At 55.9% G+C, this 22,493-nt stretch overlaps 2 protein-coding genes and 2 long non-coding RNA genes across 8 annotated transcripts; 2 read left to right on the top strand and 2 right to left on the bottom strand.

Moving 5' to 3' along the window:
- Positions 1 to 138: 138 nt before the first annotated feature.
- On the top strand, positions 139 to 12,673 carry POLA2 (DNA polymerase alpha 2, accessory subunit). 2 transcript variants are annotated; one of them, XM_054052437.1, is made up of 18 exons: positions 139 to 261; positions 2,135 to 2,262; positions 2,363 to 2,448; positions 2,670 to 2,724; positions 2,822 to 2,928; positions 4,390 to 4,580; positions 5,256 to 5,344; positions 5,426 to 5,581; positions 5,672 to 5,734; positions 5,814 to 5,856; positions 6,863 to 6,981; positions 7,257 to 7,295; positions 7,492 to 7,565; positions 8,032 to 8,140; positions 9,565 to 9,671; positions 9,860 to 9,919; positions 10,151 to 10,277; positions 11,764 to 12,672. In XM_054052437.1, exons 1-18 carry the CDS (start codon positions 159 to 161, stop codon positions 11,908 to 11,910), a joined length of 1,803 nt encoding a protein of 600 aa, XP_053908412.1. In that variant the 5' UTR covers positions 139 to 158; the 3' UTR covers positions 11,911 to 12,672. The 2 variants fall into 2 exon arrangements, with proteins under 2 accessions (XP_053908412.1, XP_053908411.1); XM_054052436.1 differs by having other exon boundaries at positions 5,256 to 5,581; positions 11,764 to 12,673.
- On the bottom strand, positions 7,406 to 9,694 carry LOC128849822 (uncharacterized). The gene is made up of 3 exons (XR_008447485.1): positions 9,559 to 9,694; positions 8,045 to 8,151; positions 7,406 to 7,536 (listed from the first exon to the last, which is right to left on the bottom strand). It is a non-coding gene; the product is annotated as an uncharacterized LOC128849822 (long non-coding RNA).
- Positions 12,418 to 19,855, bottom strand: LOC128849821 (uncharacterized). Its single transcript, XR_008447484.1, has 3 exons — positions 19,622 to 19,855; positions 15,362 to 15,586; positions 12,418 to 12,549 (listed from the first exon to the last, which is right to left on the bottom strand). It is a non-coding gene; the product is annotated as an uncharacterized LOC128849821 (long non-coding RNA).
- Positions 14,084 to 21,924, top strand: CDC42EP2 (CDC42 effector protein 2). 4 transcript variants are annotated; one of them, XM_054052441.1, is made up of 2 exons: positions 14,084 to 14,568; positions 19,778 to 21,918. In XM_054052441.1, the coding sequence occupies exon 2, from the start codon at positions 19,865 to 19,867 to the stop codon at positions 20,570 to 20,572; it is 708 nt and encodes a 235-aa protein (XP_053908416.1). In that variant the 5' UTR covers positions 14,084 to 14,568; positions 19,778 to 19,864; the 3' UTR covers positions 20,573 to 21,918. The 4 variants fall into 4 exon arrangements, with proteins under 4 accessions (XP_053908416.1, XP_053908415.1, XP_053908418.1 ...); XM_054052440.1 differs by lacking the exon at positions 14,084 to 14,568 and adding an exon at positions 15,424 to 15,561; XM_054052443.1 differs by lacking the exon at positions 14,084 to 14,568 and adding an exon at positions 17,912 to 19,216 and having other exon boundaries at positions 19,778 to 21,924.
- The last annotated feature ends 569 nt before the right edge of the window (positions 21,925 to 22,493 follow it).

Genomic DNA, 22,493 nt, shown 5'->3' with positions numbered 1-22,493 from the left:
CCCATCCCATTGGCCGCTGGCCCCGCCCGGCCCCGCCCCATCTCCTTATTAGGCGCGCGCCCGTCTCCTTATAACGCACGCCTATCCCCTTATTTGGCGCCATCCCGCCCCCTATCTCCTTATAAGGCGCGGCCCCGCCCCCCGCGCGGCTGGCGGCAATGGCGGCGGGCGCGGAGCCGGAGGTGGTGTCGGCCGAGGCGGTGCTGAGGGAGCTGCGGCTCTTCGAGCTGCGCTGCGAGGACCGGGAAGGGCCCGACCGGCGTGAGGCACCGCGGCGAGCGGAGGGGAGGCGGCGGGAGGGGCTTGGGGGGCTCTATGGAGGGGGTGCAGAGGGTGTGGGGGGGCAGGTAGGGGGGCAGGAGGGGTTTGGGGGGGGTCAGGAGGGGTTGGAGGGGTCTATGGGGGGCAGGTGAGGGGGTTGGGGAGTCAGGTGAGGGGTCTGGAGGGATTTAGGGGGTCAGGAAGGGTTTGGGGGGGTCTGTAGGGGGCAGGTGAGGAGGTTGGGGGGTCAGGTCGGGGGTCAGGAGAGGTTTTGGGGGTCAGGAGGGGATTTGGGGGGTCAGGAGGGGGTTGGAGGGGGTCTATGGGGGGCAGGTGAGGGAGTTGGGGGGGCAGGTGGGAGGTCTGGAGGGATTTGGGGGGTCAGGAGGGGTTTTGGGGGGTCAGAAGGGAGTTGGGGGGTCTATGGGAGGCAGGTGAGGAGGTTTTGGGGGGTCAGGAAAAGTTTTGGGGGGGTCAGGTAGGGGTTGTAGGGGTCTATGGGGGGGCAGGTGAGGGGGTTGGGGGTTCAGGTGGGGGGTCTGGAGGGTTTTGGGGAGTCAGAAGGGGGTTGGGGGGTCTGTGGGAGGCTGGTGAGGAGGTTGGGGGATCAGGTGAGGGGTTTGGGGGGGTCTGTGGGGTCAGGAGAGGGGTTTGAGGCTGTTCAGGGGGGGCAGGTGAGGGATTTGGGGGATCAGGTGAGGGTTTTGGGGGGGGTCTCGGGTCAGGAGAGGGGTTTGAGGCTGTTTGGGGGGGCAGGTGAGGGATTTGGGGGATCAGGTGAGGGTTTTGGGGGGGTCTGTGGGGTCAGGAGGGGGGTTTGAGGCTGTTCGGGGGTGCAGGTGAGGGATTTGGGGGATCAGGTGAGGGTTTTCGGGGGTCTCTGGGGTCAGGAGAGGGGTTTGAGGCTGTTCAGGGGGTGCAGGTGAGGGATTTGGGGGATCAGGTGAGGGTTTTGGGGGGTCTGTGGGGTCAGGAGAGGGGGTTGAGGCTGTTTAAGGGGGGCACAGGGGGCAGGTGAGGGATTTGGGGGATCAGGTGAGGGTTTTGGGGGGGGTCTGTGGGGTCAGGAGGGGGGTTTGAGGCTGTTTGGGGGGGCAGGTGAGGGATTTGGGGGATCAGGTGAGGGTTTTGGGGGGTCTCTGGGGTCAGGAGAGGGGTTTGAGGCTGTTCAGGGGGTGCAGGTGAGGGATTTGGGGGATCAGGTGAGGGTTTTGGGGGGTCTGTGGGGTCAGGAGAGGGGGTTGAGGCTGTTTAAGGGGGGCACAGGGGGCAGGTGAGGGATTTGGGGGATCAGGTGAGGGTTTTGGGGGGTCTGTGGGGTCAGGAGAGGGGTTTGAGGCTGTTTGGGGGATGCAGGTGAGGGATTTGGGGGATCAGGTGAGGGTTTTGGGGGGTCTCTGGGGTCAGGAGAGGGGTTTGAGGCTGTTTTGGGGGTGCACGGGGGGCAGGTGAGGGATTTGGGGGATCAGGTGAGGGTTTTGGGGGGTCTCTGGGGTCAGGAGAGGGGTTTGAGGCTGTTCAGGGGGGGCAGGTGAGGGATTTGGGGGATCAGGTGAGCGTTTTGGGGGGTCTCTTAGGTCAGGAGAGGGGTTTGAGGCTGTTTGGGGGATGCAGGTGAGGGATTTGGGGGATCAGGTGAGGGTTTTGGGGGGTCTCTGAGGTCAGGAGGGGGGTTTGGGGGGGCAGGAGAGTGGATTTGGAGGTATAGGGAGGGTCAAGTGTGGAATTTGAGGGGCTCGAGAGCAGTTTGGGGGTGTCAGGAGCTGTTTGAGGGGTTTTGAGGGGTCTGGGGTGGTTTGGGGGGGGTCTAAGGGATGGGGTGAGGGGTTTAGGGGGAGTTTTGGGGTCCCCATTAACCCCTCGCTGCCCGCAGTGGTGGAGCTGTGCCTGACCCACGGCCTGGGCCCGGTGGCTTTGGCCAACGAACTCTTGGCCTTCGTTACCAGCAAAGACATCGGCACCGACCTCTCGTCTGACAACCTCGACGCCTTCGAGCACGAGGTTGGGGGGGATCCCCAACATCCCACACCCCAATTCCCTCAAGGAAAAGGCCGAGGGTGGCGGCGGAGCGTCGCTCACTCCTTTCCTTCCCCCCCTTTAGATTCTCGCCAAGCGGAGCAGCCGCGTTTCCCGGAAGAGGGACAACCGCTCCGGTGGCCTCCATGATGTCCACTCCCTCCAGGAGCTGTATCCGTGGTTTTGGGGTGACTCCTGCCAAACTCGGGGGGGGTTTTGCTGTCCTACGTGGGACGCACCCCCAAAACCCGCCCGTTGGTGGGGTGTCTTCAGTCTTACCATAGCAAAGGAGGCCTCATTAGCGCCCGTTAACGGGAGGAATTAATGATTTAGGGGGTGCTGCTGGGTGTCCCCCAAAATGGAGTCACGAATGCTCCTTAACGAACCGCCAGCCTCGACGAGGAAGAGGAGGATGAGCTCCTGGACGCCTACGCTGCGCCGGCGAAGGCGCGTGCCGAAACAGCAACCCCCAAACCTTAATTTCCCATTTTCTGCCCCAAATCATTTGCCAAATCATCTTTTTTTTTCCTTATCTTCCTCCCAGGGGTCCCAAAAACGCGGTAATTCCACACCGGAAACGCCGCGGCCCAAACGGAGCCTCTCGTCCCGCAGCCCTTACGCTCTCTTCTCACCCAACAGCTTCTCCCCGAGGTAAAACCGTTGTGCCGAGAGCGGCGCTCGCGGTGCCGCTGGTGCTTACGGTGCTGATGCCGGTGCTGCCGTATAGGTGGTTCCGTTGCCGGGGCTCGCGGTGTTTGTGCCGCTGGAGCTTCTGGTGCTCGCGGTGCCGTCTCTGGTGCTCGCGGTGCCGTCTCTGGTGCTCGCGGTGCCGTCTCTGGTGCTCGCGGTGATGCGGTGATGCTCGTGGTGCTGCCACCAGTGCTCACGGTGTTGCCGGTGCCTGTTCTGCCGGTGCCAGCAGTGCTCTCGGTGCTTTTCCCTTTCCCACCTTTTTCCTCCCCACTTTTCCCTTTCCCACCTTTTCCCCCCTACTTTTCCCTTTCCCCCATTTTTCTCCCCACTTTTCCCTTCCCCCCTTTTTTCCTCCCCACTTTTCCCTTTCCCACCATTTTTCTCCCCACTTTTCCCTTTCCCACCACCTTTTTCCTCCCCACTTTTCCCTTTCTCACCACCTTTTTCCTCCCCATTTTCCCTTTCCCACCACCTTTTTCCTCCCCACTTTTCCCTTTCCCACCACCTTTTTCCTCCCCACTTTTCCCTTTCCCACCATTTTCCTCCCCGCTTTTCCCACCATTTCCCCCCATTTTTCCCCCCACTTTTCCCTTTCCCCCCATTTTTCCCCCCCGCTTTTCCCTTTCCCACCTTTCCCCCCCCGCTTTTCCCTTTCCCCCCATTTTTCCCCCCGCTTTTCCCTTTCCCCCCATTTTTCCCCCCTGCTTTTCCCTTTCCCCCCATTTTTCCCCCTGCTTTTCCCTTTCCCACCTTTTTCCTCCCCACTTTTCCCTTTCTCACCACCTTTTTCCTCCCCACTTTTTCCCTTTCCCACCATTTTTCTCCTCCCCAATTTTCCCTTTCCCCCCATTTTTCCCCCGCTTTTCCCTTCCCCCCCTTTTTCCCCCCCACTTTTCCCTTCCCCCCCTTTTTCCCCCCCACTTTTCCCTTTCCCCCCATTTTCCCCCCCTCCTTTTCCCTTTCCCCCCCATTTTTCCCCCCCGGCTTTTCCCTTTCCCCCCCATTTTTCCCCCCCGGCTTTTCCCTTTCCCCCCATTTTCCCCCTGCTTTTCCCTTTCCCCCCATTTTTCTCCCTCCTTTTCCCTTTCCCCCCATTTTTCCCCCTGCTTTTCCCTTTCCCCCCATTTTCCCCCCCTCCTTTTCCCTTTCCCCCCCATTTTTCCCCCCCGGCTTTTCCCTTTCCCCCCATTTTCCCCCCACTTTTCCCTTTTTCCCCATTTTTCTCCCTCCTTTTCCCTTTCCCCCCATTTTCCCCCCCTGCTTTTCCCTTTCCCCCCATTTTCCTCCCCGCCGGTGGTGCCGTTGCCGTTGGCCCTTGCGGCATTCCCGGTTCTTGGCGGTGCTCTTGCAGTTCCGGTACCGCTCGTGCAGCTCCGGTGCCTCTCCTCATCCTCACCCCCTTTTTTCCCTCTCCGGCAGCCGCACTCCGTCTCGGAAGTACGCGGCACGCGGCAGCCGCGGTGAGGTGGTGGTCTCCTTCGGTGTCAGCCACGACCCCTCCTGGAGCGGCCGCGGCGGCCGTTGTATTCCCAAACTTTTTGGTCTCCCGGAAGCGAATCTCACCAAAAGCTACAAATTCATGTTCCAAAAAGCGTTCGACATCCGGGAAGGTGACGGCACAAATCAGGGGGGTGGGGAGGGGGCGATTCCTTTTTTCCCCTTTCCCACTTTTCCCTTTCCCACCATTTTTCTCCCCACTTTTCCCTTTCCCACCATTTTTCTCCCCGCTTTTCCCTTTCCCCCTTTTTTCCCCCCCACTTTTCCCTTTCCCACCATTTTCCCCCCCACTTTTCCCTTTCTCACCATTTTCCCCCTCCCCAATTTTCCCTTTCCCACCTTTTCCCCCCGCCTTTCCCTTTCCCACCATTTTTCTCCCCAGTTTTCCCTTTCCCCCCTTTTTTCCTCCCTGCTTTTCCCACCATTTCCCCCCATTTTTCCCCCCTTTTCCCTTTCCCACCATTTTTCTCCCCACTTTTCCCTTTGCCACCTTTTTTTCCTCCCCACTTTTCCCTTTCCCCCCATTTTTCTCCCCGCTTTTCCCTTTCCCACCATTTTTCTCCCCACTTTTCCCTTTCCCCCCTTTTTTCCCCCCCCGCTTTTCCCTTTTCCACCATTTTTCTCCCCACTTTTCCCTTTCCTCCCTTTTTCCCCCCCGCTTTTCCCACCATTTCCCCCCATTTTTCTTCCCGCTTTTCCCTTTCCCACCTTTTTCCCCCCTTCAAAAGTGCCGATTCCTGTCCACTCCGGTTTTTGGGATGCGGACAACACCCCTTTTCCCTCCGTAGTCCTCTCCTATCGGATCGAGACGCTCGGCGAGGCGCTACGGAGCCACCACGGCCTCGAAGACTTCACCTCCGCATCGCTCCCGGCGCAGGTGAGTCCCGACGCCTCTTTCCTGCTTTCAGATGGGAATTTTGGGGCAATTCTGGCTGATTTTTATCCCGTTTTCCCCCAGGAGCCGGTGACGGTGCTGGGCCAGATCAGCTGCGACAGCAACGGGAAGCTCAACGCCAACTCCGTGGTGTTGGAATGCGACCAGGAACATGGCTCCGGTGGCCCGGTGCCTCTGGATCTCTCGGAGCTGAAGGAATATTCCTTCTTTCCCGGCCAGGTGCGTGGTTTTTGGGATGCAGGGGGGTGAGGAGGGGGTGCATCCCAGTTTTCAGCTCCCAGACTCGCAGCCGGACGCTGTTCCCGGCAGGTTGTGGCGCTGGAGGGAACCAACAGCACCGGACGGAGGATGTTGGTTTCCAGACTCTATGAGGTGACGTTCCCAACCGGATCCAGGTCTGGGGTTGGGGGGAAAAAGGACCATTTTAAGGCAATTTATGGTTTATCCACAGGGAGTGCCGCTTCCCTTCCACACTCCGACCGAGCCGGCCTCTGGTGAGCCCCTCGAATCCCGCCTTTTTGGCCCCTCGAATCCCGCCTTTTTGGCCCCTCGAATCCCGCCTTTTTGGCCCCTCGAATCCCGCCTTTTTGGCCCCTCGAATCCCGCCTTTTTGGCCCCTCGAATCCCGCCTTTTTGGCCCCTCGAATCCCCCCTTTTTGGCCCCTCGAATCCCCTCTTTTTGCCCCTCGAATCCCCTCTTTTTGCCCCCAGCGCTCCATTTTCTGCCCTTTTTGCCTCCCAAACCCCTCCGTTTTGCCTCCCAAACCCCTCCGTTTTGCCTCCCTTTTCCCCCCCCCATCCCCCCTTTTCCCCCCCCCGTCCCCCCTTTCCCCCCCCGTCCCCCCCCCGTCCCCCCCGTCCCCCCGTCCCCCCCCGTCCCCCCGTCCCCCCTTCCCCCCCCGTCCCCCTCCCGTCCCCCCTTCCCCCCCCCGTCCCCCCCTTCCCCCCCCGTCCCCCCCCCGTCCCCCCGTCCCCCCCCCGTCCCCCCCTCCCCCCCCGTCCCCCCTCCCCCCCCGTCCCCCCCCCCCGTCCCCCCCCCGCCCCCCCGTCCCCCCCCGTCCCCCCCGTCCCCCCTTCCCCCCCCCCGTCCCCCCTCCCCCCCCGTCCCCCCCCCGTCCCCCCTTCCCCCCCCCGTCCCCCCTTCCGTCCCCCGTCCCCCCTTCCGTCCCCCCCTTCCCCCACCCCCGTCCCCCCTTCCGTCCCCCCTTCCCCCCCTCCGCCCCCCCCTTTTCCCCCTCCGCCCCCCCCCTTTCCCCCTCCGCCCCCCCCCTTTCCCCCTCCGCCCCCCCCCTTTTCCCCCTCCGCCCCCCCCCTTTTCCCCCTCCGTCCTCCCCTTCCCCCCCTCCGTCCCCCTCTTTTCCCCCCTCCGTCCTCCCTTTTCCCCCCACCTCTGCTCTTTCTTCCTCCTCACCCTCATTTTTGCCCCCAACCGCCCTTTTTTGCCCCCCCAAACTCTCCTTTTTCCCCCTTTTCCCCCCAATTCCTCTCCCCCCCCCCCAGAGCAGCATTTGGTTCTCGTGGCCTGTGGCCCCTTCACCACCTCCGACAGCAGCGCCTACGAACCCCTCACCGACCTCATCGCCGTCATCGCTCGCCACCGCCCCGACGTCTGCATCCTGGTGAGGGCCCCGCGCTCCCAAAACACCCTTTTTTCACCCCAAAACCGCTCATTTTTCACTCTAAAGCCCCGTTTTTAGAGCAAATCCTGTTCTTTGAGCGCCCCGAGGCCTTTCCTCACCTTCCTCGTTTGCTCTGGGGCCGCTCGATGAAATAATTAATAAAAATAATTAAAATATCCCTTTTTTTTGGACAGTTTAAGGTCCCTGATGGGGCTGCAGCGTGCGCGGAGCCGTCTCCATTCCCGATCTTCCCTGACTTTCCCTTTTCTTTGCAGTTTGGGCCGTTTGTGGATGCCAAACACGAGGAAGTGGAGGTGAGGGAGACCCAAAACGCCGTTTCCCTTCGTTCCAGGGGTGGTTGAAGGACATCCACATGGATTTTTGGGTTGATTTATCCCTCATACCGGGCTCCGGAAGAGCAAAAAACCTTGAGGAGGTCGCGGAGTCCTTCCCGTTCACCTCAGCTAAGCGGGAATTGAGCAAATCTCCTCGTTTTCCCTCAATTCCCAGAACTGCCAACTCCTGGGATCCTTCGCCGAGGTCTTCAAGCTCTGCCTGAAGATGATAATCGAAGGAACGCGAAGGTAAGAATAGTTCCCGCGTGTAGGTTTTGCCCCAAAACACCTCTTTTTGCCCCAAATGGGCTCCGAGCGGGGCTTTTCCACCAATTTGAGTCATATTTTCCTGCCTTCATTCCTTAATCTCCTGTTTTTTGTTTCTTTTTCTGATGTCTTCATTCCTTAATCGCCTCTTTTCCCTCTTTTTTTCAACATTTTAGTTTCTCCGTCACCTGTTTTCCTTCCTTTTCCAACAGTTTTGTTCCTTAATTGCCTGTTTTTCCCTGTTTTCCAACATTTTCATTCCTTAATCACTTGGTTTTCCCTCTTTTTCTGTTGTCTTCACCTGTTTTCCGTCTCTTTGCCAACATTTCAGCTCCTCAATCACCTGTTTTTCCCTCTTTTTCGATACTATTCATTCTCCAATTGCCTCTTTTTCCCTCTTTTCCAACATTTCCGTTCCCTAACCTCCTCTCTTCCCGCTTTCCGGCAGCACGGGCTCCCACCTGGTCTTTGTGCCCTCGCTGCGGGACGTCCACCACGACTTTGTATACCCGCAGCCGCCGTTCCTCTGCCCGGAGCTCCCCAAGGACGACAAACCGGTAACCAAACCCTTCAGAAATGCCTTCTTTTACCCAAAAGAAGCCTTTTTTTCCTCGAGGGAGCGGATTCTGCTGCTCCTGGCGGGGAGTCCAGCACGGATGTGGTGGTTTTGGGGGGGATTTGGGGCATTTAGGGGAAACTCAGCAGGATTTGGGTGGGTTTGGGGCCTCCTTGGGTGGGTTTGGGGCCTCCTTGGGTGGGTTTGGGGCCTCCTTGGGTGGGTTTGGGGCGTTCTGGGCCCTTTCTGGGTGGGTTTGGAGTGTTTTGGGGTTTTGGGGGCGTTCTGGGCCCTTTCTGGGTGGGTTTGGAGTGTTTGGGGGTTTTTGGGGTGTTCTGGGGCCTTTCTGGGTGGGTTTGAGGCCATTTTGGGGCCCGTTTGAGTGGGTTTTGGACCATTTGGGCCTGTTTGGGTGGGTTTGGGGTGTTCTGGGGCCTCTTTGGGTGAGTTGGGGGCCTCTGGGTGGGTTTGGGGTAGGTTTGGGGCCTTTTTCTGTGGGTTTGGGGTGTTTTGGGGTCTTTGGGGCGTTCTGGGGCCTTTCTGGGTGGGTTTGAGGCCATTTTGGGGCCTCTTTGGGTGGGTTTGGGGCGTTCTGGGGCCTTTCTGAGTGGGTTTGGGGCCATTTTGGGGCCCGTTTGAGTGGGTTTTGGACCATTTGGGGCCTGTTTGGGTGGGTTTGGGGCGTTCTGGGGCCTCTTTGGGTGGGTTTGGGGCGTTCTGGGGCCTTTCTGGGTGGGCTTGGGGCGTTTTGGGCCCTTTCTGGGTGGGTTTGGGGTGTTCTGGGGCCTTTCTGGGTGGGTTTGAGGCCATTTTGGGGCCCGTTTGAGTGGGTTTTGGACCATTTGGGGCCTGTTTGGGTGGGTTTGGTGCATTCTGGGGCCTTTTTGGGTGAGTTGGGGGCCTCTGGGTGGGTTTGGGGCAGGTTTGGGGCCTTTTTCTGTGGGTTTGGTGTGTTTTGGGGTCTTTGGGGTGTTCTGGGGCCTTTCTGGGTGGGTTTGGGGCGTTCTGGGGCCTCTTTGGGTGGGTTTGGGGCGTTCTGGGGCCTCTTTGGGTGGTTTTGGGGCGTTCTGGGGCCTCTTTGGGTGGGTTTGGGGCGTTCTGGGGCCTCTTTGGGTGAGTTTGGGGCCTTTTTGGGTGTGTTTGGGGCAGGTTTAGGGCCTTTTTCTGTGGGTTTGGGGTGTTTTGGGGTCTTTGGGGCGTTCTGGGGCCTTTCTGGGTGGGTTTGGGGCCATTTTGGGGCCTGTTTGAGTGGGTTTTGGACTATTTGGGGCCTGTTTGGGTGGGTTTGGGGTGTTCTGGGGCCTCTTTCGGTGGATTTGGGGCCTTTTTGTGCGAGTTTGGGGCATTTTGGGGTCTTTAGGGCCCGGTTTGGGGCACCGTGGGAGTGTTTTAGGGGGGATTTTTGTATCGCCCTCTCACCGGCAGCGCGTGCACTTTGTTTCGGATCCGTGCACTCTGGATATCGACGGCGTTGTTTTCGGCCTCACCTCCACCGATCTCCTCCTCCACATGGGCGCCGAGGAGATCAGCAGGTGGCTTTGGGAATCGGGATCGGGGCACGGAGCCTCCCCCAGGGTTATCTCCTCTCCTGATGTGAAGGCAGAGCCGCTCTATCCCTCACTGCCTGCCTCCTGCCTTGTTAATTAGGCCGCCTTCCTAATTAATCAGCACAGCCTGCAAGCGTTTCACCTTTTCCTCTCTTTCCTGAACCGTTTTCCAGCTCATCCGGCGTCTCGGATAGGTTCACGCGGATCCTCACGCACATCCTGACGCAGAGGAGGTGAGGCCTTCGCACAAACGCTCTCCTTGAACCCAAAAAAAGGCCTTTTTTGCGGGGCCAAAAGAGGGAAATCTTTTACCATTCCTGCTTCAAAGTCATTTTTTTAACCTAAAAATGTCCTTTTTGGCGCAATAAGTCTTTAAAAACAATACTCAGGAGGTTTAGTGCCTTCGGCGACAGCCGAAAAGTGGCGGAAATAACCCTTTTTGCCGTCAAATTCCCCGGCGGCAGTTACTACCCGCTGTTCCCGCCCTCGGAGGAGCTCAACGTCGACTACGAGAGCTTCGACAGCTACGCCGCGTTCCCCGTCACGCCGGACATCCTCGTTACGCCCTCGGAGCTGCGGTACTTCGTTAAGGTCAGGCGTCTGCCGAAATACCCCCAAAGCCTCTGCGCTTTGGTGTATTGAGGCAAAATCTGGTTTCCGGCGCGGATAAAGCCGGAGGGGCTGTGGTGGCTCAAAGCCGGGCGGCCGCCGCAGCCCAGTGGCTCTTGGCATGGCTGTAGCCAAACGGCTGTCGGCATCCGTGTTGGCCGTAGCCGGTGGCCATCGGCATTGCCTGTAGCCGGTGGCTGTTGGCATCCACGTTGGCCGTAACCGGTGGCCATCGGCATTGCCTGTAGCCGGTGGCTGTTGGCATCCACGTTGGCCATAACCGGTGGCCATCGGCATTGCCTGTAGCCGGTGGCTGTCGGCATCCACGTTGGCCATAACCGGTGGCCATCGGCATTGCCTGTAGCCGGTGGCTGTTGGCATCCACGTTGGCCATAACCGGTGGCCATCGGCATTGCCTGTAGCCGGTGGCTGTCGGCATCCACGTTGGCCGTAACCGGTGGCCATCGGCATTGCCTGTAGCCGGTGGCTGTTGGCATCCGCGTTGGCTGTAGCCAGTGGCCATCGGCATTGCCTGTAGCCGGTGGCTGTCGGCATCCACGTTGGCCATAACCGGTGGCCATCGGCATTGCCTGTAGCCGGTGGCTGTTGGCATCCGCATTGGCCATAACTGGTGGCCATCGGCATTGCCTGTAGCCGGTGGCTGTTGGCATCCGCGTTGGCTGTAGCCAGTGGCCATCGGCATTGCCTGTAGCCGGTGGCTGTTGGCATCCACGTTGGCCATAACCGGTGGCTGTTGGGATCTGCGTTGGCCATAACCGGTGGCTGTCGGCATTGCCTGTAGCCGGTGGCTGTCGGCATCCACGTTGGCCATAACCGGTGGCCGTCGGCATTGCCTGTAGCCGGTGGCTGTCGGCATCCGCGTTGGCCGTAGCCGGTGGCTGTTGGCATCCGCGTTGGCCGTAGCCGGTGGCTGTCGGCATCGGCATTGCCTGTAGCCGGTGGCTGTTGGCATCTGCGTTGGCCATAACTGGTGGCCATCGGCATTGCCTGTAGCCGGTGGCTGTCGGCATCGGCGTTGGCCATAGCCGGTGGCCATCGGCATTGCCTGTAGCCAGTGGCTGTCGGCATCCACGTTGGCCATAACCGGTGGCCGTCGGCATTGCCTGTAGCTGGTGGCTGTTGGCATCCACGTTGGCCATAACCGGTGGCTGTTGGCATCTGCGTTGGCCATAACCGGTGGCCGTCGGCATTGCCTGTAGCCGGTGGCTGTCGGCGTCTGCGTTGGCCGTAACCGGTGGCTGTCGGCATTGCCTGTAGCCGGTGGCTGTTGGCATCCGCGTTGGCCATAACCGGTGGCTGTCGGCATTGCCTGTAGCCGGTGGCTGTTGGCATCCGCGTTGGCCATAACCGGTGGCCGTCGGCATTGCCTGTAGCCGGTGGCTGTCGGCATCGGCGTTGGCCGTAACCGGTGGCCATTGGCATTGCCCCACGGCTCGCTGTGCCGCAGGACGTGCTGGGCTGCATCTGCATCAACCCGGGGCGCCTGACCAAAGGCCAGGTTGGCGGCACCTACGCTCGCCTCTACGTGCGCCGCAAGGACGCCGGGACCGACCGGAAGAGCCCCTGCATCGCCGCTCAAGTCGTTAAAATCTAAACCTTCACCACCGAGACCTCCACCGCCTATAATTAATTGCGTCACGGGGATTAATTAGTGCTAAATTACACCTTGAAGTTTGGCTAAATCCACCCACGACGCTCCTGTTTGTCCGGAAGTCACCGTACTCCGGCCTTGTTTCCCAAGACACCGACTCCGTGCCTACCGCGGCTCCTCCTGGAAGCGCCGCTCCGCTCCTATTCATCACTAATTAATTAATTAAGAAGCCCGAGGAAGCTTTTGGATGAGTTTTGGATGAGGCGGCGCAGCAGCCGGGTGGATTTTGGACAGGGAATGGGGCGACTTGGGAATCGCTCACTGGAATGAGACAACCCGTGCTCTCTCCCCTCCTCGTTAAGTTAACCTCGTTAAGTTAACGAAGTTAATTTTCTGGCTGGATTTACCTGCAGGAAAGAGGGCGGGAAGTGGAATCGGGATGTGCAGTGGAGCCAAAACCTTCCTCTTGTGGGGCTGTTGATGTCCCGGATTCACCTCCTGGTTGACATCGTTTGCGTTGAGCTTCTTCATTATGCCACTCGCAGCTTAATTAGTCCGAAAGTAATTAATTCACGGGTGGCGGGGGGGGTTGTTCCGGTGGTTTTCCGGCTTTGGGAGAGGATGTGGCAGCTCCGGGTTTGGCTGTGGGCAAAAAATCCACCATTAGGTTTGGTTTGGAAGTGGTTTTCTTCGCTTTTTGCCTTAAAATCTTTGATGAGAAACTGATAATTAATTAAAATTATTCCTGGTCTTCGTTTTTTGGGGGAAAAATTGAATCCCGTGGGAAGAACGGGACTGAGTTTCCTAACGCCTGACATTGGAAAGCAGAGAAAGGCTTCGTCAGGTGTCTCCCTTCGTTAATTATCGACTTAATTACCTGCCCGGATTGATTACGACCGCCGGATTTGTCTCCTCCCACCCTTTCAATCCCATCAGGGCGGATTTGGGGTAAAACCGCGGGAAAATGGGATTTGGGAGGGGGGATTTCCCGTTGCAGTTTGGACGGGTGACCCCGACTGACCAGGATTGGGCTGGAAAATCCCCATTTTCTTCCCCCAAAAAGGCGGCTCTGCCCCTTACAGCGCAGCCGCTTCTCAGCTTTCCCCGATTTTAGCGCTTCTCACCCCAAAACAATCCCTTTTTTTTCCCCCATGTAGGTAAAAGAGCTTTTTTTCTCCCCGCTTTTCCCTTTCCCACTTTTTTCCTCCCCACTTTTCCCTTTCCCACTTTTTTCCTCCCCATTTTTCCCTTTCCCATCTTTTTCCTCCCTACTTTACCCTTTCCCATCTTTTTCCTCCCTACTTTACCCTTTCCCATCTTTTTCCTCCCTACTTTACCCTTTCCCACCTTTTCCTCTCCCCGCTTTACCCTTTCCCTCCTTTTTTCTCCCCACTTTTCCCTTTCCCACTTTTTTTCTCCCGGCTTTACCCTTTCCCACCTTTTTTTCCTCCCCACTTTTCCTTTTCTCACCTTTTTTCTCCCCACTTTTCCCTTTCCCCCCTTTTTCCTCCCCGCTTTTCCTTTTCCCACCATTTTTCCCCCCCTCCTTTTCCCTTTCCCACCTTTTTTTCTCCCCACTTTTTCCCTTTTCCAGCTTTTTGTTTCCAGCTGCTGCAGGAAAAGCAGTGCAAAACCCCCTTTTCCCCCCCCCCCACCTTTTCCCCCCCCCCACCTTTTCCCCCCCCCCACCTTTTCCCCCCCCCCACCTTTTCCCCCCCCCACCTTTTCCCCCCCCACCTTTTCCCCCCCCCACCTTTTCCCCCCCCACCTTTTCCCCCCCACCTTTTCCCCCCCCCCTTTCCCCCCCCCTTTTCCCCCCCCCTTTCCCCCCCCGCATTTCCCCCCCGCATTTCCCCCCCCCCCGGTTTTCCCCCCCCCGTTTTCCCCCCTTTTTCCCCACCTTTTTCCCCCACCCTTTTCCCCCACCCTTTCCCCCCACCTTCCCCCCCCTTTTCCCCCCCTTTTCCCCCCCTTTTCCCCCCCCTTTTCCCCCCCTTTTCCCCCCCTTTTCCCCCCCCTTTTCCCCCCCTTTTTCCCCCCTTTCCCCCCACCTTTTCCCCCCCTTCCCCCCTTTTTTCCCCCCCTTTTCCCCCTTTCCCCCCTCGCTTCTCCTCCTCCGGCCTCAGTTTCCCTCCTAAACCTCCCCACTTTGGTTCAACCGCCGGCGTTTCGGTGCCTCATTCTCCTCTTAATTCACCCCTCCTTAAGGATGAAGCTGATTTGGGATTTAAATGACCTCCGCTTTTCCAGAGGGATTTGGGGGCTCCGTAGGGAATGAAACCAACAGGAATTTTTCCACCTTTAGGTTTTCTCTCCCCCAGGGATTTGGGGTTTTATCCCAGAACGGCATTCCGGAGGCCGATAGAGGCGCAGCGGCATTCCCACCTGCCGTGGGAAAGGCCAAACTCATCGCCGCCTTCATCCCGGTGAGACGCCAACACCGGTATTCCATCTTTTTAGGAAAAGGGGAGCTGGAAAAAAAGGAATTCCCCCCCCCTTGGGAAAGAGGGAAGCGAGGCCCAGAGCCGGGGTGGGGCTTTGGTGTTGGCTCGGAGCCGGCTGCGCCAGCGCTGGCAGGAAGGGAACGGCCGCGCTTGGCTCCGGCTCAACCGGAGAGGAAGACGCGGTGAAGAGCAGCCGCGACACTGGATTCGTTTTCCGGTAAGATCCCACCGGGAGGGAAACTCGGGTGGGATACGGTGGTAAATTTAGGATTGGAGGGGGGGGTGGAATTTGGTGTCTTTTCCCAGCGCCGCCGGCTTGGAAATCCCTCGGCTCAGGCCCGGCATCGGATGCTGAGGGAGGGGGGAGCTCTTTTTCACGCTGTTAAGGATGGGTTTGTCTCCCTGTCGCATTCCCGATTCCCCAAAGAAAGAGGGAAGGAAGGAATCCAGCCTTTTATCCAAGAAAACACACCCGGATCCCTTTCCCCACACGTCCTTTCCACTCTCCCGCAGCCACCGCTTCATCGGAGCCCTCCGGCGTGCGAGCTTTCCGCCTTTTCCCGGCTTAAATTAGCCGAGCGCTCCCCAAAATAGATGGAAATCTTTGGGGGAACGGTGGGGGGGATCCCTCTTTGGGCCTTTTTTCCCTGGAGAATTTTTCACTGCGATAAAGGATTTATGGATATTTTATTTGGACTCTCAATCCATAGTTCCAGGAGTTGCCCGGACAACCGGAGCGGACTCCGACCCTGTCACGGGGGGGGAAAAAAAAAGAGAGCGACCTGTGCCCTCATCCCACCCCAAATGCCTTCGTGCCATTCCGACTGGGAATTCCCGGCACTCCCGCGGCCCTCGGGTGGGGCTCGGCCGAGAGGAGCCGCCCGAAAGAGTTGCTTTTCCTTGGTTTTAGGCTTTTTTATCCCACAATCTTTGCTTTTTGGCTTCTGTCATTGGGGAAACTGAGGCACGGGAAGGCTTTGGCCATAACTAAGGCTGCTGTGTTTTCCTACCGTGCGTTGGAATTTCCTTCTCCTCAAGTTTTCCCGCTTCGGATTCTGGATATCGGTGCAAATCCCTTCCCAATATCGGCCGGAGGAGGGAAGAACCGGCGCTGCCGTATCCGGACACACCTCGCCGCGGTGGCCATCGGCACCGAGACGTCGCTGGCAGCTCTTCCTCTTCCACGGCGCATCCCTCATCCGGATTTGAGGTAGGACAGCGAGGGCACCGCGATCCTGGGGAAAGAAAGGAATTCCTTGGTTAAATCCCGGCTAAATTATTCCCAGTGGATCGATGGCATCACCCAACGAAAGGCTTTTATCACTCCGAGATATCTTTATTCCCAAAACAACCCATAATCCCTATCCCGAAGCGTTCCTGCTCCCCAAAAGGTCCCTTTTCCGCACCCCTCTGGGATCCTGGGAAAAGACGATGGATTCCGCCTGGATTTTCCCCTCCGGGATGAGATACAAGAGTAAAAATTCTTTCCAGGTGGAAAATTCCAGGCAAGAATTTTCCCTGGACGCCAAGAAATGGGGGAAAAAGGGCCAAAATGGAGGGAATTGATGAGAATGGGCCAAAAAGAAGCGGATTTTCATGAGCCAAAGCCTGAATTGATGAGAATGGGCCAAAAAGAAGCGGATTTTCATGAGCCAAAGCCTGAATTGATGAGAATGGGCCAAAAAGAAGCGGATTTTCATGAGCCAAAGCCTGAATTGATGAGAATGGGCCAAAAAGAAGCGGATTTTCATGAGCCAAAGCCTGAATTTATGAGAATGGGCCAAAAAGAAGCGGATTTTCATGAGCCAAAGCCTGAATTGATGAGAATGGGCCAAAAAGAAGCGGATTTTCATGAGCCAAAGCCTGAATTTATGAGAATGGAGCCAAAAAGAAGCGGATTTTCATGAGCCAAAGCCTGAATTGATGAGAATGGGTGGAAAAGAGATAAATTTTACACTGTGGGGAACGGAAAAGCCCAACTGGGAAAGGGAGCGATTATCCTAAAGGCATCCGCCAGCGGAAAAGCTCAAACCGATGTTAAATCTTATGCTTTCAGCGAATTTCTTAACAAAGAGAAAACCAAACGAAGCCTAACGAGAGGCACAGGTTGAGTTTAAGCCTTTGGATCTGCTCCGGAATCCCTTCCCGCTTTTATCCTTGGACAAAACACTTCATTTTCCCAATTTCTCGCTTTCCCCGACGCCAAAACCTCCATCGTGTACATCAATCCTTAAGGGGTTTGTTTGGGTTTTACTCCTTTTCCAACTCGTTTTCCAGGCGTTCCGCAGGGAATCGGGCACGGTGCTTCCAATCCCAGCTTTGGAGCAGGTTTATTTGGTCGCTGGGGCTGGAAAATGCCGGGAAAAGGGATTTTTAAGGATTTCTTTGATAAAACAAACCCCATTCCCTGTGTTTTCGGGGTCCACTGACCCTTTCCGGAGGTGGTTTTTTGTGTTCCTGCCAAAGCACAAAAGGAGCAGCTCTGAGCTTTCCCGGCGTCCACCCGGCTCCGGGAGCTCGCTCCGGCATTCCCAAGCGGCTTTTGTCCCAACCCAGTGGGGCGTTGGGGGCTCAACTACAGCCCAGACTGGGAAAAAGGGGGAGAGGGGAAGAAATTGGGATGAGGAGGGAAGAAATTGGGATGAGGAGGGAAGAAATTGGGACGAGAAGAGAAGGAATTGGGACGAAGGAAGAAATTGGGACGAGGAGGGAAGAAATTGGGATGAGGAGGGAAGAAATTGGGACGAGGACAGAAGGAATTGGGATGAGGAGAGAAGAAATTGGGATGAAGGAAGAAATTGGGACGAGGAGAGAAGAAATTGGGACGAGGAGGGAAGAAATTGGGACGAGGAGGGAAGAGATTGGGATGAGGAGAGAAGAAATTGGGATAAAGGAAGAAATTGGGACGAGGAGGGAAGAAATTGGGATGAGGAGGGAAGAAATTGGGACAAGGAGGGAAGAAATTGGGATGAGAAGAGAAGGAATTGGGATGAGGAGAGAAGAAATTGGGATGAAGGCAGAAATTGGGATGAGGAGGGAAGAAATTGGGATGAGAAGAGAAGGAATTGGGATGAGGAGAGAAGAAAGAGGGGTGAAGGAAGAGATTTGGACGAGGAGGGAAGAAATTGGGACGAGAAGAGAAGGAATTGGGATGAGGAGAGAAGAAATTGGGATGAAGGAAGAAATTGGGACGAGGAGGGAAGAAATTGGGATGAGGAGGGAAGAAATTGGGATAAGGGAGAGCAATTCCTGTTCAGCGCTGGGGAGAGATGTTGAACCCGAGCTCCTGTGTGGTCCAGGATGGGAAACGATCCTTTCCACAGCGGTGGTTTCTCCCCATCCCCATTGGCATCGTCCCAAATCCCAACCTGAAAACATTGGAGATTCCCAAGTGGCTTTTTTTTTCCCCCCCCAACAAATCCACTTCTTTTTAACTATTTCGGTGCCTTTCTGCTGCCGACCCAAAGGCCGAGGGGTGGTTTGTGGCCCTGTATCCGGCAGACGTTCCGGTGAGCACCGGATCTCTTCTGGATTCAGGTTTCCATGAAGAAATGCCTCCCTCCATCCTTCTCTTTCCACATCCGGCTCTGCCGTCATCTCCTCACCCCCCTCTTTCGCCGGGTTCTGCCTTTATAGGAGCGGCGCCGGCTGTCGTTCTGCCGCCGGCTTTAATCTGCCTGGGATTAACGAAGCTGAATTCCGCCTCGTCAGGATGTTTTCCTGGCTGGAGCCGCTGGGAATGAGATTATCGGTGTCCGTGTTTCTCCCAGGGCCGCGTTCCCTATCCTGACGGCATCACCGGCGTCTCATCCATGCGGTGTTTTGAGCCGTTTGGGTGATTTCTTACCATTCCATCTCCTCTTCCCAATATTGCCATCAACCGAAAGGAGCGTCTCCGGTTGTTGCGTCACAGGGAGACGCAACCGGAATTCTGCTTCCGCACTGAGAAAGATTTGGGGTACTGGGGGACGAGAAGCTTGACGTGAGCCCAGAAGGCCAATCGTGTCCTGGGCTCCATCCAAAGCCCCTCTGCTCCCCTCTGGGGAGATCTCGTCTGGAGGATCGGGTCCAGTTCTGGAATCCTCAACGGAAGAAGGAGATGGAGCTGTTGGAACGGGAACAGAGGAGGCTCCAAAGATGATGGCAGGGCTGGAGCAGCTCCCGTACGAGGACAAGCTGAGAGAGTTGGAGTTGTGGAGAAGAAAAGGCTGCGAGGAGACCTTCTAGAGACTTCCCAGTGACCTGAAGGGGTTCCCGGAAAGCTGGAGAGGGATAAAGCCTTGTGGGGATGGGATGAGGGGGAACGGGGATAAACTGGAGAAGATTTAGACTGGACGTTAGGAAGAATTTCTTCACCACGAGGGTGGTGACCCTGTCCCAGGTTTGCCCCATCCCTGGAGGGGTTCAAGGCCAGCTTGGATTGGCCTCGGAGCCCCTGATCCCATGGGATGGCCCTGCCCGTCGCAGCGGGGTTGGAACTGGATGGTCTTTAAGGTCCCTTCCAACTCAAACTATTCTATGAGTCTAAGAGCCTCAGCACCAAGAAGAGGGAATTGAGGGATAAAAAAGAGGGAATTGAGGGATAAAGAAGAGGGAATTGAGGGATAAAAAAGAGGGAATTAAGTGAGCAGGATAGACGGAATGAGACCACAGCTATGGTTTCGGCAGCACTTCTAATGAGAACCATGGAATAGTTTGGGTTGGGACGGACCTTAAAAGAGTTCGCACCTCAAATCCTGAGTTCAGTTTCAGGTTCCTCAATCCAAGAAGGACTTTTGAGGGGTTGGAGCGTGTCCAGAGAAGAAGAATGGAGCTGGGAAGGGTCTGGAGCCCAGGGATTGCGAGGAGCGGCTGAGGGACCTGAGGTTGTTTAGCCTGGAAGAGGATGCGGTTTGCTGGGCACGGTGTGGCGTTGGGTTGACGTTTGGACTGGATGAGCTTGAGAGGTCTTTCCAACCTTAACGATTCTATGAATATGACTAAAATGATGTGGGGGGAAAAAAAAAGCCCAATTTCCTTCCCCTTCCTGCTTTTTGGTTTGTTATTTTCGCTCGTCGTTGGGTGGGGTTGGATTACGCCCGGCCGAGAGGAGAGGGAATTGAAACGAAACGTCTCTTTTTGGGTTAGAAAAGCCGCTTTCCAACATTCTCCCTATCGTTAACCCTGATTCACCCAGGAAAATGCAAATCCTCTTGGATTTCCAGCTCCGCTCCTGATTTTCCTCCCATTCCAAAGAAATGATGAGGCGTGGAGCGCCTGGATTTAATTACCTGGGTTGTTTTGTTATCGATAACGCAGCCAACGGCCTTTAGATAGCGAAATGTGTCTGGAATTGATTTCCGGCGACGTGTTGACGTTGAGGATCTCCATCTGCTGGGTTAGAACTCACTTTTAAGGATTTTTCCTTCTTTTCTTTGATTTCGCAGATTATTTTTTAACTCCGGTGGTGCTGAGGTGGAGGACGACAACCGTTCGTTGAGTCGGCGCGTGGAAGAGCGTTTGTCTTCGTGGAGATGTCCACCAAGGTGCCCATCTACCTCAAGAGGGGCAGCCGGAAGGGGAAGAAGGAGAAGCTTCGTGATATCCTCTCGTCCGACATGATCAGCCCACCCTTAGGAGACTTCAGGCACACGATCCACATCGGAAGCGGTGGCGAGAGCGACATGTTTGGGGACATCTCCTTCCTTCAGGGCAAGTTTCATCTCCTCCCCAGGACTGAAAGCAGTTTTGATTCCGATAAGGACAGCCCCGACGCTGCGCTGTTCGAGTTCTCCAGGACGGCCACTATTTCTGGACGGGAGCAACCATCCTCGGAGACTTCATCTCCTCTCCTTAAAAACGCCATCTCTTTGCCCGTTATCGGGGGGCTGCAGGCGTTGACGCTGCCCTCGGCGCAAGCCCCACCGAAACCACCGCGTTTGCACCTGGATGATAAATCCCCACCGGTACGGAGTTGGGAAGGCGAGGAGGAGAACAGTGAGGGCAGGAGCGCCGTTCCGCCGCCCTGTGCCTCGCGTTTCGCCTCGCCAACAAACGGCTTCACCGAAGAGAAGAGCAACGTTGAGCCGCCCTTTCTCTCCCACGCCGGCTCCCTCCTCTCCCTCCACGTGGATTTAGGACCGTCCATTTTGGAAGATGTCCTCCAAGTGATGGAGAAACACCAAGCAGAGAGAGTGGGTGGAGCTCTACAGGATTCCGGCAGGCAGGAAATCTTGACGTGAAGATGACTTGAGGGAAAGACATTGAGAAATGGAGGATTATTCATTTTTTTGGGATTGTTTGTTGGTGTTTTTTTTTTTCCAAGGGGCTCTTAAATTGCAGCTCAAACTCAAAAAGTTTGACTCCGCGCTCCCAAATCCACGACAGTGATATCGTTTCCTCTCGCAGAGCGGGACAGGGGTGTTGATCCTCTGTGCCGCTTCCCGCAGCTTTATTCCCTCAGCACGGAGAGGAAATAAACCCACCCTGCGATGCCAAGACGGAACGGGCAGCGCTCCCTGCTGCATTCTATCGACTGCTTTAGCGCCGGATTGAACCAACGGGTGGGAAAATCGGACACGGCGCAGCTAGAAATAGTTGTTCTACTGGATGGGGTGGAACAGCAATGGTTGAGCTCCAAAATATTCCATTCTCGTGGGATTTGGGAAGGGTTCTGCTTGACGAGGGGCTGCGGTTTGCACTCAATCAAGGCGAAGGTGTGAATTTGCCGTTTGCCAACCACTCGAATCATAGCGGTGATGTCAAATATCAGCCTTCGTCTTGATTTCGTCTTTTAACGATTCCATAAATGGGTAAATCAAGCGGTTATGGGGCCAAAAGCTCCACCGGGATTTAATATCGCTAGGGGAAAAGGTGGAAAAAAACCCCTTTTGGGTTTTGGTTTGGGAATTCAAGCTAAAATATTCAATCTGGAGCTCAGGGGTTGGAATTTCAAGTGGGAAATAAGATGCAAATCACTCAAATGAATTCATTCAGTACAGGGTAAAGCGACCGCCCGGTCAGATTCCTGCATGATAGGGTTGAAATTCATTCTCCCGGGAGAGACACCGCCTCCATCAATCGCAGATTGTTTGGCTGGAGGGAGGAACGAGGGGGTGAAACCGCTTCGGCACGCGGGAAGGAATGTGAATCCCTTCTGCTTTGTAAAATATCATCCTAAAATCACTGGAAATTCCAATCCTGCTGACATCAGAGCGAATACCCGGCTACGAGGGCTTCCATTCTCATTCCCAATCGCTTTATCAAGGGGATGAGAATCCTGTTGGACTCAATCATGGTGTAAAAGCAAGCGGGATCTCATTTCCTGGATGTCATCATTAATTAACTGCATTGTTTTTAACCATTTCTGGTAGTTTTAGCCCGGAATGAGGCTGGGAATCTCTCCTAGTAAGGAATTAAGGCACCACACTGACTTTTACCTGACCGTTCCTTTCTTTACATCATTGATTGCTGTTTCTTACAGGTATTGTTAAGTAACAACTCATTAGATTAACGAGCTCGTAGCTCGTCATCATGCAGTTGTGTCCCGGCTCTTCCTTACTCTTGTCCCTCTACATCCCGCTGGAAAAGCAAACAGCTCTTTTGGTGGAAACACCAAAAAATTTGGGGTTTAATTGTTTTTTTCAAGCCATCATTCAGCAAAATAATTAAGAAAATGAGGTTAATTGAGCCACTGGGTTTAATTTCTATTTGATTTTATGCTGTTAAGGTTCAATATTTACCCGATCTAAACAGACGGTGCTTCTTTCTAACAACACACATGACAACAACTTATTTTTACTTGTTTTAGGCTATTTCTTCCCAGAAATAATTCCAGCAGTGGGATGAGGGTCTTTTAGAGCATTGTTTGGAATTAATTTACCCCGTTAATAGCATAGTTTGATGGGAGATGTGGCTTAGGAACAATCCTGCCTCGGTTTCCCAATGCCCTCCTCACTTGCTGCTGTTTGGTCGCATGATTTAGAGGGGAAAAAGCCCAGAATGGATAATTTTGGGTAGTTTTCAAAGCGTTTTGTTGGTTTTATGCGGCCGAACGTGCTCACGTGGGGTTGTGGCAACGCGGTGGTGCTCGTTTTCACCAATTTCACCTTAATTAGTGAATTAAATTGAGCCAGGGATAAAGGTGGTTGAGTTTGCCCCCTA

Source organism: Cuculus canorus, chromosome 34 (genome assembly GCF_017976375.1).
Source record: "Cuculus canorus isolate bCucCan1 chromosome 34, bCucCan1.pri, whole genome shotgun sequence".
Classification (NCBI taxonomy): domain Eukaryota; kingdom Metazoa; phylum Chordata; class Aves; order Cuculiformes; family Cuculidae; genus Cuculus; species Cuculus canorus.
This window is presented reverse-complemented; position numbering and strand designations above follow the sequence as displayed.